Source organism: Triturus cristatus, chromosome 11, assembly GCF_964204655.1.
Source record: "Triturus cristatus chromosome 11, aTriCri1.1, whole genome shotgun sequence".
Lineage (NCBI taxonomy): Eukaryota > Metazoa > Chordata > Amphibia > Caudata > Salamandridae > Triturus > Triturus cristatus.
The window spans coordinates 159926500-159942664 of NC_140594.1; the positions used below are offsets into that span (position 1 = coordinate 159926500).

Genomic DNA, 16165 nt, shown 5'->3' on the forward strand with positions numbered 1-16165 from the left:
GGTTTACGGCGCTCCGCGGCGGACGGGAAATGTACTATGTTTGCCCATTGTAATATGGCGGCCGCGAAGACCGCTGCTGGAATGCGGAAAAGGCCGTTTTAAGCCACCGCCAGCACCACGTTTATGCCTCTCGTCCGCCATCCTAATGAGCCCCTTAGTTTCTAGAACACTTCAATACTATTCAAAACTTACACTTTATAAGCACAACCAACAGTGCAAATGAATTACCACCCTACAGATAAGAACTCCTTGTTTAAATATCTAAGGCTTAGATGCAATTGCACTCAGAAAAAAAAATACTTTTCAGAATCAAAAGTCCTGATGAAAAGACTGACAGGGTGGGGATACCCACATAAGCTGGTTAAAACAGCCATGAAATGAGTGTGGTTTTTACCCAGGGAAGATTTACTTTAATAAGAGCCTAAGAAAACCAATAAGAAAATAGTCTGTGTAACTACTTTCTGCCCACACACAAACAGACTGATTAAGATAATTAATAAACACTGGCATATATTACAGTCAGGAAACCTCCATCGATCTCCATTTGCTTGCAGGCGGGGCTGCAATATTAAGATTACATTGTACATTCAGCTAAGCCACAAGATACATGTAAAGAAACATTCTTGGTCCTCCAATTGGTATTGGAACATTACATATGCTCTAAAGGCATGGACTGCAAATTATCACTCAACACCAAGACATCTGCGCACGAGAGAATAACACACTAGCTGCCGTCATTGATTAACTATAACTCTTCCAGTGTGGTATAATATATATGGTGTTGCCTAAAAATTTATTTGTCATTGAGAAGGCAACAAAAACATAAAAAGGAGGTGACATATGTGACATTCTCCAGATGCCTGAATGTAAATGGATCCACCAACAGCAATGTGATTCCCTTGAACATGAACATAACACAATGGGAGAATGGTCTGAGCACATTGCTGTAGGTTAATAACATGGAACCTTTATATCATGACTACTTTATAAGTTGGATGTGCTGTACATTTTAACAGGATGCTGTTACTGTATATTTGTGATATTGTAAGCAATACGGACTATCCTAAGGATTTAACTTAGTTGCTTACCTGTACCTCCAGTTCTCCAATATTGATATATTTGATATATTCACACGCTTGTATCGATTCTCCTCATTGCGCCTGTTTAAGACCAGGTTTTCCATGGTCTTAATTTTGGCACTGCCCCATATTTACTCTGCCCTTGTAATTATGGGGCAGTGTCAAAATCAATGGTTGTTGCGGTGTGAACTCGCACGAAACACCCATTTCCCACCACTTTCACACTAAGGGGCATATTTACAAGCCCCTATCACCACCACAGCGTCACTTTTCAGGACGTTGAAGTGGCTATACGGGCTTCACCCTATTCACAAGGCAGCGTTAAGCCACTTAACGTGGCCTAATATTGCCTTGTGAATAAGGCCCTCTTTCACGCTACACTTGGGGTGGGCAATGGGTGTTGTGGTGGGCGCTGCACCGTAACATCCATTTATTTTGATGCTGCCTCATATTTACAAGGGCAGCGTAAATATGGGGCAGCCTGGGAAATTCAAAGGTAAGGAATCTACAGCTAGAAGTCTATATGAGATATATTTTAAATTTGATAGGGACAAAGATCTGGCCCTGTTTTCAAAGTCTTATTACATTAATGACTAGATATGAGAAATGCCTGCGTGAACGTGTTGGCTCCCAGGAGTGTTAGCAAGTTCCAAGCCAAAGGACCTGATTAAATCATGGCAGACGGGATACTCCGTCACAACAGTGAAACATATCCCGTCCGCCGAAATATAAATCCCATTATAACCTAAGGGTTTTATATTTCGGCGGACGGGATATCCGTCACAGCTGTGATGGAGTAATACGTCCGCCAAGAACTAAATCAGGTCCAAAGAGCCTTATGCATGCCTGGTTCTGCATATTCATTGTGAACAAGGCACAAATCCACATATACATTGTAATCTGCACCCTTAAGTGGACTCTACAAGCACAAAAATAAGTAAATATATAAATACCAGAGTTATCCTGCTGTACTTGTTTGAGAAGAGGATTCATAGCCACGGATTCTATGTCTTTTATTTCACTGTTGTCCTTTGGTGGTTTTAGATGGTCTTCTACAACGGAGACAAATAAGACAGGAGATTCTGTGGTATTTTCAGTTGCTACCTAGAACAGATAGGGCACAAGCTTTTCGTTGTTATTGGGTAATTGTAGTGTAGCTAAATCAAGTGTACATTTCCTGATTTTGGGGCATCTAGCATTCCATTCATCTGCACTGATTACTAGTGTATTGCACAGACATGTTCCTTGCTCTCAAACACCTTAATTCAATGTGAGCTCATAAAGATGTTTTAGGGTATCTACTTGATTCCTGCCTCTTCTCAATATTGAGACACTCCGAGGTATCCCTATGTTTTTAAACATATAACAGTGTTACGTTTTTCAGTGATCTTCTTAACTATCGCCATATGCAGAACTATGGCCCATACCATTGTTACGGGTGTTGTCTTAGCTTTCAAGAATATGCAAACTTCAACGTGGTCCCCCCTTTATAGAAATGTGTACACAGTTTGCCACTCCACACCCTGCAAAGTATAAACTTCTCCCATGTCCATACCTATCATTACAATTACCAGTAGTAAATGTACAAAGCCTAACCAGAGCAGTGCTTTGCAGCAGTCCCAACATGGTGAAAATAAATGGGAGGAATACAGAACAGCCTCATCAGAAGTAAGGCATATCTCCTGCTGCCCACAGCCAATAATACAGTACTGTGAAAAATAATACAGGGTACATTTTTTACAATCATTATAGGGCGAGGTGGCATCCAAGTAACGCTTTGCAAGAGTTTTCTTTAATCCGAACTCTCTAGGAGGATATAGCTGGCTAGGCTCTGTATTTTTCTATGACACTAAAGATATTTCCTTTTGTAGATAAATTTCTCATTGTATCACATATAGGAGTTTCTTATTAGAATCTCCTTTGTCTAAAGCTAAAGACTAAGGGGCAGATGTACAGAGACTTGTCGCAAAATTTGGGTGCATATTGCACACTGATGTTTTACAACCAGTCTCTGATTTTGCATACGACTGATGTACTAATAGCGTCACATACGCATTTTAGGGGTGCCGGAGCATGCCGGGGGGCCGTCTACAGATCTATTAGTTGAAGAAGTTATTACAAAACATCTACAGCCCCGTGCCCTCTTTAACTATTTCTCTGTGGAACGTGCCCACCGAGTTGCCGGGAGGCCGGCCGAGACCGGGTGCCCACACCCCCACACCCCCCCCCCCGTCCTATCTGGGCCAGGATCTTTAACTTCAGTAATAGGGACGTCATAATGCAGACTGCCCATACAGCTCCTCCATTGAAATATGACATTTGCACAATAACCTTCTTTCTGGACTTCACAGCCCAGATCCAGAATAAGCGCCGCTCCTTTATGGAGATCAAAAAAGTACTTTGTGATAGAGACCTAAAATATGCGATGCTGTTCCTAGCGAAGCTGCGGATGGTGGCAGAAGTGAAAATGTGTTTTTTCAATTGCCCGGAAGAAGCTTGGGAGTGGCTGGAGGGATGGAGGACAACGGGTTAGGCGCGTTCCAACCCCCACCGACAACAAGACGACAAAGAGAGAAGGCACCCAAGACATCAACGAGAAAAGGAAGTATCAGGGGACGGAAACTGAGGCACAGCTGTTCAATCATAGCTGAAGCGATAGCTGCACAGGAGGAAATCTGTGACACTTTAGAACCAAATTGGACACCAGATATACGCAGACAGCCCAGATGAGTGTCGGCCACCTGGAAGCTGTGGAACCGGTTCGATTCATGCATTTCAGAACTGCTCACTGTTTTATTTTGAGATAGACTGCAGAAAGGGTCGAAGACCCTATTAGACTCCAGCGACACAGCTTTAAACTGGTAAAGTCATTGTATGATTGTGCAATAGGATTGTAGCGGGTGAACAGCCGGTGGAGACACGCTCCCAGACAGTAAGTTATGAGAGAGAGGTTATACAGGCACTCTGCGGAGTTGGGGGGTGGGGGGGCAGTTTTAAGTCCACAATGCAGGGAAGCAGGGAGGGGTGTCGGGGGAACTCGTTTTTTGGTTGGGGCTATTTAGAGGTTCTAGCTACATGAAATGGTTTGTTGTGGTAGCAATGCAAGATACAGGTCTCAAGAAATTAATAGCTACAGAACAGGAGGTCGGACAGAAAGCCTTGAAGGTAAAAGTAAAGCGCCCTCCCGATAGGGTCTCCTCGAGCAACTTGGGCAGATACACATTACCATGATCAGAGATAGTCCTTGGCTGAGTTCTTGTCGGCCATGGTTCTTGTTGACATGTGGCGTACGTGCAACCCCCTGACTCGTCAATATACCTTCCACTAAGGGGTCCATGGAAATTTATCCCGTATAGACTATATGTTTGGTGTGGTGGGACAACTCTCGCTGTTCGGTGAAGTGATTCACCTCCCCAGAGGCATCTCCAATCATTCGCCACTGAGTGCAACCTATGGGGGAGGAACAGGGCATAAGAGTAACCAGATGACGATTAGCCCCTGGTACCTACAAGTGCCATCAGTTAGAGCAGGCATAATGAAAGCAACAAAAAACTACTTTGAAGAAAATAAGGAGCCGGTGGACTCAGCCCAAATATTATGGGAGGCCTATAAGGCAGTTATTAGGGGCCAATGAGTCTCCATAATAGCCAGCCACAAAAAGGAAAGGCAGAAACAACTGTCAGAGATAGAAGCAGTAACCCAGAAGCTAGCATCTGAGTTGCAGAAGTCAGTCTCCCCAGACATACAACATAGATTACAAATGAAGCAGAGAGCGTACAAAGATATTGCCGAAGAGGCAGCTAAAGCGCAGAACCGGGTGTCCCAACATCGAATTTATGAGGTGGGGGATACAGTGGGCAAATTGCTGGCATGGCTAGAAGAGAAGGAAATGGCCTCCAGATGGGTGTTCCAGATTAACCCAGATACTGGCACACCACTGAGAGATAGGCAAGAAATAGCAGACGCCATTGCGACATACTATGAGCAGCTGTATACACCATCACGATTGACCTCTTAGGCCGATGCACATGAACTATTGGCCACCTTGGGTCTGTCCCTCGGGGTGGAGAACAGGGAGAACAGGGAGAGCCTAGAATTGGATCCAACTGAGAGTGAAATAGTGCAAGCAATAGGGGCTTTGCAAACCGGCAAAGCAAAGGGCCCAAACGTCCTACCAATTGAATTGTATAAACTAAATGCGTCTGCAATTGACCCATACTTATCGCGAATGTACCAAGAAAGCGTTAAAAAAGGGAAACTGCCTGATGACCAGCAATTAGCAAAAATAGTTGTAATACACAGAAAGGTGTGCATCATATATCGCTGCTAAACGCAGAAGTCAAGATACTAGCGAAAATCCTAGTGACACGCCTGGCTCCATTGCTGCACAAGTTGGTTCATCCTGATGAATCAGGATTCATGCCAGGTAGAAATACCTCACTTAACCATCAGCGCATCCATGTCAGAGAAAAAGCAACCGTAATGTCCCTAACACTAAAATGGCGTTTGATATGATAGAGTGGCCCTTTTTAATTACGGTTTTAGAGAAGTTTGGGTTTAGGGAGAAATGTTTGATGTGGGTTAAACTTTTATACCCGAGCACAGGTTATAAACAACGGTGGCAGATCAAAAATGTTTCACTTGCATAGAGGGACAAGGCAAGGTTGTCCCCTCTCCCCATTGATTTTTGTCCTAGTTTTGGAACCATTAGCGGTGTGGATAAGAGGCGACCTGCTGATAAGGGGACTAAAATGGACGGAAGACTGAGAGGATAGAATCTCCCTCTATGCTGATGATATCCTTCTTTACTTGGCGAGCCCCTATTTTTCACTACATAGTGTACTAAATATTTTTACTCTATTTAAAAAATTCTCAGGATATACTATAAACTGGAACAAATCTGTTCTGTATGTTATCTGCGGACCACCCCCTCCCACCCCCCCGGCTTCCCAGATCCTGTACGGTGCAAATCACTAAGGAGGGATTTCGATACCTGAGAGTTTATGTTACCACCGACACGATGGTCTTTTATGACTGCAATTTGGACCCGCCTTTGCAACGGTTGAGGGAAGACGTAAGACACTGGAGTACTCTGCCCTTGTCGTTATTGGGCAGAGCCTCCCTATATAAAAATTATGGCAATCCCCTGTTTTGTTTATATTGTACGAAATACGCCCTATTTGGTACCCCCAAGATATATCTGAACTGTTGAGTCAGAGATACGGACGCTTCTTTGGGACAGGGGAGTCCCACAAATAGCAGAAAATAAGCTGGTCAAAGGCTGGTATGACGGCGGGGTCGCCCTCCCGGCACTCCAATACTAATATTGGGCAGCACAGTTAATAGTGGTTAATCGATGGGCTCATCTAGAGCAGACTGAACCTGCGTATAGACTAGATAGAAACAACATGGGATCAGGAGGTATCCTCAGGGCCCTCTATAGCGGGTAACAAAACTCGCCGGTACACACCCCAACATTAACAACGATTAAAATCTGGCATATGGCGTCAGCGTTGATGGGATGGAAAGATAAGGTTACTCTAGCCACTCCATTGTGGGATTCACTAGGACTATTAGTGCACCCACCAGGCTTTGATAAATGGGACTGCATTGGTCTCTCCAGGATGGGAGACCTATGGGCGGGAGGGAAAATTAAGCCCCTTGCAGACCTCCAGAGCGAATATGAGCTATCCTCAACGGAAATCTTCTGTTACCTTCAGATACGACATGCCCTATCAAGAGCAATCCCACTAGGTACAGCTCTCCCAGACTCCTCCCCTTTGGAGGATAGACTCCTTAACGACTACCTTAGAGACAAGGCAATATCATTGACATACCAGAAATTGCTTCACAATTCACCCGACACCTTAGAGAAAATCCAGACAAAGTGGGAGGAGGACGTGGGAACCCTCACTGATGAAGAGTGGCAGGAGGCGCTTGCATCACCAAGGGAGGTAGCCATACGCTCCGGATTTAAATTCGTCGAATGAAAAATTCTACACAGAACATAATACACACCTATCACACTGGTTTAAACGGGTAGAAATTACTCATCGCAATGTCATAGACAATATGGGCAGACAAGTACGTTCGTCCACGTATGGTGGGGTTGCCCGAGAATACAAGAATACTGGGGAAAGATTACTACATGTATGCTTACGGTGTGTGGGAGGCAGATGGAGAAGCCACCCAATGGTGTTAATTAAACATCTGGGAGAAAGCAGACCTAACAGCGGGAGAAAGAACCTGGGTCACACTGGGCTTTACAGTGGCTAAGCGCAACATTGCGAAGAAATGGAGGGCGGACTTGGCGCCAACATTGAGAGACTGGAAAACTGAAATGGATTGGTGTATGCAGGCCGAGAGGGCGTTGTACGGGGGAATAGGCTGCCAACATAAATGGACCAAAATATGGGGGAAGGGGAATTTGGCAAGGGGGTTTCTCTGTCTGCCTGTCAATACCAATTCCCCACTTGCAGAGGAGTAAGAGCACAACACAGTGTAAACAAATGATGTAATTTGACCAATGAGATGGGAGGTGATCTATTCAATATGAGGCCAAAGTTGATAGTCCTGTTGTATGCTTGTTGTGCTACCTATGAACATGTACCAATTCACGACTTGATTTTGTATTTTGTATATGACCTAAATGCAACAATAAAAAAGTCAAACAAATAAGTAGCGTCAAAACATCTCCATTCTAATGAAACCACTGAACGACCTGCCCAATGACAATTAATTGGGCAGGTAATTTTACGCAATCCCATACAATTCGCTTCAAGTACAGGAAGGATGGCCTGCAAAGAAGAGGAGAACACCATCTCCGTGTCTGCATTTCCAAGTGGGAGACCTTATTTTATATTAAAGCAGCCTATGTTTCTTAAAGGAACCAGTTCTGCAAAAAAAAAAAAAGTTTCCTGTTAGGAACACATAGCGGCAAAAACACAGTAGTCCCCTGGATAACTGTTTGCTCCCTCGAGGTCACCCAATGGGGGAACTGTCTAACAGGGGCAGCTTCTGCCTTGCAAATCTGTTACCACCTCCTTTGAGGAGTCAGTAAATGTTCAATACTTTACATTCTGAAATGGACCTGGGAAGGATGGGGTTCATTTGACAACTCTTCCTGATTACAATTCTGAATGAGTCAGTAAGCCCATTTTGTGAATGATTTTGCGACTCACAAAATGTGTTTTGTACATACAAAAAATCCATCTTGAGGTCACAATGGGCTTGCAACCGCAAAATGGCTTTGTAAATCAAGCCCTGGATGCAAAGTATAATCTTCTAAAAACAGTTCTCAAATTCTACCAAATTCCAGACATCTGGATTTCTCTTTGGCTGTCTGTTGCACAATTTGAATAAAGCGGATTCTCCTTGACTTGGATATTGAAAATAATTGCTTACACTTATATAAATCCCCAGGTTTCCATAGAAGTATATTTCCTCGCAGTGCACCAATTTCTCAGCCTCTCATCAACTGGCAAGATACAGCTCTACTCTTGGATAGAAGTCACTATTGCCATAGTGTGATACTGGTTTCAAAGGAGACATGAAAGACGACAAGGTATACTTTTATTGGTACCTCTCTCTGTAAGGACAATTCACTTGGATAACATAGTCAAAATAGCTATAATAGAGCTACGTTAGGTTCAGTGGTTTTGTAGTATTCCTTTCTCTTGTTCTAATCCTAGCTTGACCAGTGGCATGCCATTCCAATAGAGTTGTAAACTAAGCTGTTAAGGTGTGGTTTTGGATTTCTGACTTGGCTAGTAGATGTTTCAATATTCCTGGGTATCAGATTCGAAAATGCAACAGAGTAAAACAGGCAAGCCATATGTCTTCAAACTTATCATTTTTCCCAGTAATGGAATATCAATTTACTCCACTTTGGTTAAGTCTGCATTTACATGAGACAGCCATTTGAAAATGTTATGTTGAAACAATTCTTGACAATTTACTTTAATCTTTACGTCTAAATATTGAACAATGTGCTTTTTCCACTCAAAGTGAATTGCTGATCTGGTGTACTGTATACAATATTTGGATTCTGTAAGAAATAGCCCCACTGAATAAACTTGATTTAGTTTTACCAAGAGACATTTCAGAAACCTTCTAGCTCGTCAAGATTATAAGTAGCATAGATTACGTGATTCTAATCATACAATTGATGTTACCTCCAAATAAGGAGTTGCCATTAGAGGGTGGCACATGTATGCTAGGCCTCCTTCCACCTTATTTTGTTCGCTATATTTACCATAGCCAAGGTAAATATCAGAGAGAGCATTTAGAGGTATCATGGATTGGATTCTGAAATGGTCTGCTGAGTACCCTTCGAGATTGCGTGAGGATAGGAAAATTCCATTAAGTGGCCATGGTGCCACATTCCACAGAATAATATATGTGAAAGATGACAATGTCACACTTAGGAGGAAACCCCACAAAAAGGTAAAACATCTCCTCTGGCACTCTTTTAATTCTTGATTGACGAATAAGGTAGTGCATGAGAAATCAGCAACACAGCACCTACCCCTGATACTAGGAAAAAGAAGAGGCACACTATACCAAGAGACAAATCGAGAAGGAAAATGAGCCAACCTGAAAAAACAGAGGCGAGGGGCAAAGATAGAAGCAAAAAAACACTCAAGCAAAATATGCTGCAAAGCATCGTTCTCTCATATAGCCCTTTTATTTATGATTTAATCAGGAACTGACTCTGCAACATCTTGGCATCCTCGAATGGACAGACATCATCTTAGAAAGGACTATATGGTTTTCGCTTGTTTCGAGGAGATCATGGTATTTCTTTAACTATGAAAAAGAAACCCACATGTGACATCTTGCAAGCTACGCAGAATTTTGAAGTTCTGCTCTGCGTGACCAACATGACTTGAACAGGGCTTGCAGGAAACTCTTCTGGGTCACAGAAGCATGAGAACAACCCAGGAGGCAAGGAAGATCAGCAGCGGTCTAAGCACGGTGCCTGACAAAGAGCAGATGGATAGCGTATAAAATGCTTCTCCTTCTGAACCTACGTGAAGTCTGGTTAGCTCTTGGTGCTGTCCTGTGCTCAGATCCCAGTCAAATGTACCAAAAGATACATTTGGTATATGCCTTGCTTGACTAAATATTTGCCCATTTTGTACCTTAAGTTTAGTGGAGGATATCTTAAAATTTGCCATGTCTTTTTGAAGTTTGCCATGATTGATCTAACTATGAATCTAACATCAGTAAAGCTAATGGAAATGTAATGCTGTTTTTATGGGCCATACAAAGTAAAGTAATGTTTCGATCTTTTGCAGGTGAATCTCACTTGGTCTGTGTTTGTCAAATGTGGGAAGCACAAGATGCAGCTAATAAATTTGAGCAGATTTTGACATCTTGTTACAAGAGTGCTTTGAGCCTGCAAAGGCAGAGCCTACTTAGTCTTTTGGGGATGGAACAAAAGCATTACATATGTTTCTATATGCTCTGTGCAATTCTCCTGCATTTGCAAAATAATTGAATAATTAAACCAATGGCTGAGACAGATCCCCTTTAAATATTTTATGGAATAGAGTTCTAAAGCCATCTTGCCAATTCACCTTATTGTTCAGTAGTTTCTATCAAACCCATGTTTGATTACACTGTCTTTCCAAAAGCAATTAATTGTTTTCTAGCTTCAGGTACGTGAAATGCTTTCTGAAGTGGGCTGCCAGTAATTTATCTACTGATAAGACAATGTATAGATTGCAAGCATATAACCCCAAAATGGTCTTTGGTGCTAACAAATCCTGAAGGATAGAAAGAAACCTGAACTATTTAGAGGGTACAAGGTACAATCAAAAAGACAAGTAATTATCAGGTTCTTAAACTTAAGAAGATGTTTTCATGTATAATAGAATGGGGTAGTTTGATCTACATAGTAGCTCCAAGGATTGTACAAGTTGTTCCACCATGAAAGAAACACTTGTACCTAGGAATTGGCAGTCAGTGCAGTGCTCTGATCTTTGCTGAAACATGATTATATTTGACAAAAACGGTCCTAGCTGTAGTATTATGCATGTTGAGAAGTTTGGCTGCTTTTTTCAAATCCAGAACCAAGAAAGATTTAGTTACAATAAATAATGTCACAGCGGATGAAAGCATTGGTAGTGGAGTCATTATGGTCATCAACAAAAAGAGCTAAAATAAGTCAAAAGGTACAAAAATAAAAAAAAATGTTTTTGGTCACTGCAGAGCAAGCATTTAAGGGAGTATGGAGTACAGAAGGCAGCGGCGGCCGGCACAGGTAAATGCGGTGAGGCAGTGGGGCGGGGCAGGGTGGGAGTGGGGGGAAGTCGACAGACAACGGAATAGGTATAATTAAATAAATAAATAACACCTATTCCATTGTCTGTCAGCTTCCCCCCCGCCGTGCCTTGCCGGGCCCTGCCCCACCACACTTACCTGTACCGGCTGCCGCTGACAGAAGTATGTGAAAATTCTTCACCACTAGGATTTGTTTGAGACAGTACCGAGAGGACAGCCACAGGAGATTGTCCCAAACATTAGGAGAATTACAAGTGTGAACATGATTTTGGATTGATTTCACTTAGGATGGTTCTCAGAGATCCATTTCAGACCTTTTCTAGCAGCTGAGGGAGCAAGTATGACCATGGCCTTTTCCAATTATCATCAAAATGTGGGTATTACTGGCTTACAAAAGAAGGACGTTCACAGGAAGAAAGCACGCCAAATGGCACAAGTACATGTTGAACAAAAGAGGGGAAAGGGTAGAAGGTTTAGGGACACACCATGGAACAGTTCTAGTGCCAGAGGTGTTTTGTGCCCTGTCACCTATAAAGGAGCAAACTCAGCTTAATACAGAGTCTTCAATGTGTTTTCAGACAAGTGCTGGAACAGGGAATGTGCGTCCATGGCGTTCTCTGCTTCTCTGCCAGACCTTCTAGATTACCTCCTATGACAGCTCCACTGTATCATTTAAAGTTTACTTCCAAGACTTCTAATAGTTTCTTTCTGGAAAAGATGTTTACTCAAAGTGAAATTTGAGTCTACACATTCTTTCTTTCTCTACCCTCATTAATTGTAATGTAAACAGACTGGTGCTTGATATGATAGTGATTTTTGCTAATTTTCTTATTAGCAAACAGTGCTAACTGTGGCATATAGTGACCACTTAATGACTATGGATAAATTACTTCTGGTATACTTCTAATGGATGGAGCAAAAGGCACAATTTCTTTCCCGAGGGTGAAAATAGCACAAACCTTGTTAACCCAAATAAGGACAGCCTATGCACTAGAGATGTAAGTCATTGTTTTCCTCTTTTCATCCGCTTGTCATAGGTCTGTCAGCTGCTAAATTAAAAATAAAAATCTCCCTAATATTCTACACATTTTGCAACTTGAGGAAACATCTGCTCAAAGATGTGCCGCTGCAAAATGTCCTATAATGCATATCAGCCCCCCTGCCTTTATTATGAAGTCGTGTGCTTGGCGACCGGTCTCCATATACTAGAATGTGATGAGAACTTCTGAAGTGAAGTGTATCGTTCCAGAGGTTTGTTCAGGAGATGGATTTTCTGGATTACAGTGATAGCCACTCCTAAAAAGATATGCTGGAAAAAGTAATCCATGGATGTTCAAGGAAACCATTTGCAGAAAAACTACTATTATCGGGGGAATAGCCTTAATCTATTTTTAACACAATTTCTCTATCCCCCTTTCTACTCAGCACCTAAAAAAGTTACTTTTTTTTGGTAACAATCTTTCTGAATGTTACTCTTTCTACCTGCAGATTCTTCACCTTTTGAACATCTCTGAGATCAGTCTGAATCCGTAAACGTTTTACCACAGCTCATACACGCCAACAGAGAGCACTGACTCCATGTTGACATCAGCTACGACCTCCCAGTGACTACATCAAAGTTATAAAGCTCCCAACTAGCATACCAATGACAGCTTCCCCTCTATTTTATCTACACAAACAAGGCAAAAGGATGAGAGACACTTGTGAAATTATAGACATGCACTGCAAAATGAAAAAATATTAATACACATTGATAATCATTATTCATCAACGTTCTTCAAGCCTCGGAGGATGGAAGGGTCAGTGAGGAATCTACAGGTAGAAAGAGTATCCACCAGAAAGATCGTTACTGAAGGTAAGTAACTTTTTATTCTGATGGATACTTCTACCTGCAGATTCATCATGTTTTGACTACATTACCAAACAATACAGCACCTGGAGGAGAGTTGAAGCATAGTTAAACATTGAAGTCCAGGAGGACAGAATGAGCAAAACGGCCATCTTGTCATACTTCAGTAACTAAACAGTAGTGCTTTTCAAAAGTATGCAGAGATGCCCATGCAGCAGCCCTACCGATGTCCGCTACGTGACTCCCCATTCTAATGTGGAAGTGTAAGACTTAGCCCTGGTGGAATGCACTTGCATGCCTGCCAATGTTTTTTTCTGCACCACAGAATAGCACATTTTAATGCACAATATGATCCATTTTGATAGGCCCTATTTTGAACAGATTTCCTTTTTCTCTTTCTTGTATAACCACAAAGAGCTGGTCATCAGTTTCGAAATCATAGGTCCGATCACAGTAAGAACTAAGGGCATGATTTAGAGTTTGGCAGACAGAGTACTTCATCACAGATGTAAAAGAGTACCTTGCTTGCTAAACAACACTGTACCTGCCCTATTTAGAGTTGAGTGGACCTAAGTATTCTGTTGATAGAACCCTTGTTGGCTCCGTCAATGGGATACTTCCTCCGATGGCCTGACTGAGTATGGGCCGTCAGGGTAAGGACTTTACTTCATCCACCCTATTTATGAAGGACAGTGAAAAGGCTTTCTTTTACCTGTCCATCACAAGGAAAAGCATGGTGGTAAGGGACACGGAAAAACACAAATGATCCACACACCCTGGGAGTAAACTCCTATGGCGTGGGAGGCATTCTTTTTTTGTTTTTCAATAACAAACTCCTACATTGCTGCTGGTAACTAAAAACAGTTAAGTGTCCCCTCTCAATCTACAGGCAAGGTGTCAGAGCTTGGGATTTAGAACTTTGCCCTCTTACCTTACTGGGAAAGAACATCCACCCGGAGAGAAAGACGGAGCAGGGGATACAAGGAGAGGTGCAGGATGTCTGTATAACACACCCTTCTTGGCCAATAGAGCAATAAGAATGCGTTGAGTCCTGAGTTGTTCTTGACAAATCTCACTCAGAACTCAAGAAATTAAGGGTGTGGGAGGCAAAGTGTAGTCATGTGGAAAATTCAATTTCAATCAAAACCTGTCCCCCAAGGCTCCCTACAACGGATACTTGAGAGCACAGAACCTTTGGGTAATGGGTGTTGCTGTGAGTTGCAAATAAATCCACATGAGCTTTCCCCCACAGGGCAAGAAGTGTGATGATCGCGTGTGGGTGGTGCCATTCATGGTCATCAAGGTGATGGTGGCTCAGGCCCTCTGCTCTGGTTTTTAACAAGCTTCCCAGATGGCAGGCTACTAGTGTTGGGGGGAGGGTTTTTGGGCTGATTAACTTGAGCCGGGGTGCTCAGGGATGCCCATACTAAAATGACGGAAATAAACGTGTGAGAAGCAGAAACCAAGCCAATAGGTATAAAACTATTTATTAGAAGGCGCAGCTTCAAGAAAAAGATAATTGGATACAAAAATAAAATTACTTTGTTTCACAGAGAATCACCATATCAGAAGGCACTTTTTATATCATATTCAATGGAATTCATAAATCAAAGAAAGCGTTTAGAAGAGAAACATTTCAAAGAATGCAATATGAAATGAGCAGTCTAAAACTTAAAAGACACATTTGTAAATGCAATATGAAAAACACAATTTTGATCAAGAGAAATACTTCCAAAATGCCAGATATACTTGGCTGCAATGCTAAGAATGCACACGTTAAAACAGGAGGAAAAAACTGCTTTGCAATTGCAATAATGTTTTAGAATAAGGACAATGCAGAGGAGAGATAAAGATACAATTTCAAAGTACAATAAGCAAATAGAGCTTCAGCCAAAGATGCTAGTTAGATGGCTGAAGGAGACCACACAGGCGTTAGTGACCCAAAGGGGTCACTTCAGGGTGGTAGTCCGGCGAGTGGACTGTGGGTCTCATTTTTATATCTCCAAAAGCAGAAATTAAATGCAGAACTGGTCAGCTGTACTGACGTCAATAATACCCACAGGGCGTACATTTATCAGAAATAAGGTGATCACTTACAATAAAGCAGAACTTCGCCAGGCCAAAGGTCAGTATCTCACGCTAAGTGCACGTCTTAAGTTTCATAGGGCAAGCGAGAAGATGGCGATAATATAAACCAAACATAAATAGAACAACGCCCAACTTGCCACAGCACCTTAGTTCCTTGTTCCCTGCGGTGAGAATTTTTCTAGTCTCATGATCAGATGTTCTGTCTGTAGTCAGAACTTCTGTGTTCTTGCGGTGTGAGAAAGGTGTGAGAGAGAGGAACTACCATTGGACTCACAGAGAAAGTTGGCCACACGAAGAAAGCGGGGCGTGGGCCAGGGTGCCTCGCAAAAATAGAAGCTGCTTGCGATTTTGAGTCACAGAGGCTTAGAGCCTGCTGTGTTCAGAAAAATGGGTACAGAACTCTGATCAATTTAACAGATTACTGTATGCTAGCTGGTGGAGCCTACATGAGGGTCTCATGCTCAGGTGCGGGCAGAATGGGCCTGGGAGTCTTATATGATAAAAAAAGACCCTGCTTCATTAGCTAAATTCCATTCTGATGTGCCCAGGTCCAGAGCCTCAACGTTTCTTAACAAAGAAAGTGAGAGCCCACTCCTCCTTGTTTGATAACATGCCAAATCAGAGATTTATTGTCTGTTAAGATCAGAATGACCCTGAACGGCGGGGAGGCAGGCCTTGAGCACCAGTCAAATTGTCATAGGTTCTAACAGGTTAAAGAACCCACTTTCCGGAGATCAGGGACCTTTGATTTTCAGTTCTCCGCACGTACACCTCACCTAGGGTGGAGGCATTCGCCACAATCATGGCCACCATAAGAGGAGGTTGGAATGACAACCCTGATGTAAAGTTGTTCTCCACTCCC

The 16165-nt window shown here is 42.5% G+C and overlaps 1 protein-coding gene across 1 annotated transcript in view; it reads right to left on the bottom strand.

Moving 5' to 3' along the window:
• Nucleotides 1–16165, bottom strand: part of LRRC43 (leucine rich repeat containing 43) — a 528148-nt gene that overhangs the window by 294620 nt on the left and 217363 nt on the right. The window contains exon 7 of the mRNA XM_085632775.1: nt 2033–2183. Coding sequence (XP_085488901.1) covers nt 2033–2183 — 151 coding nt within the window. The remainder of the gene's footprint in view (nt 1–2032; nt 2184–16165) is intronic.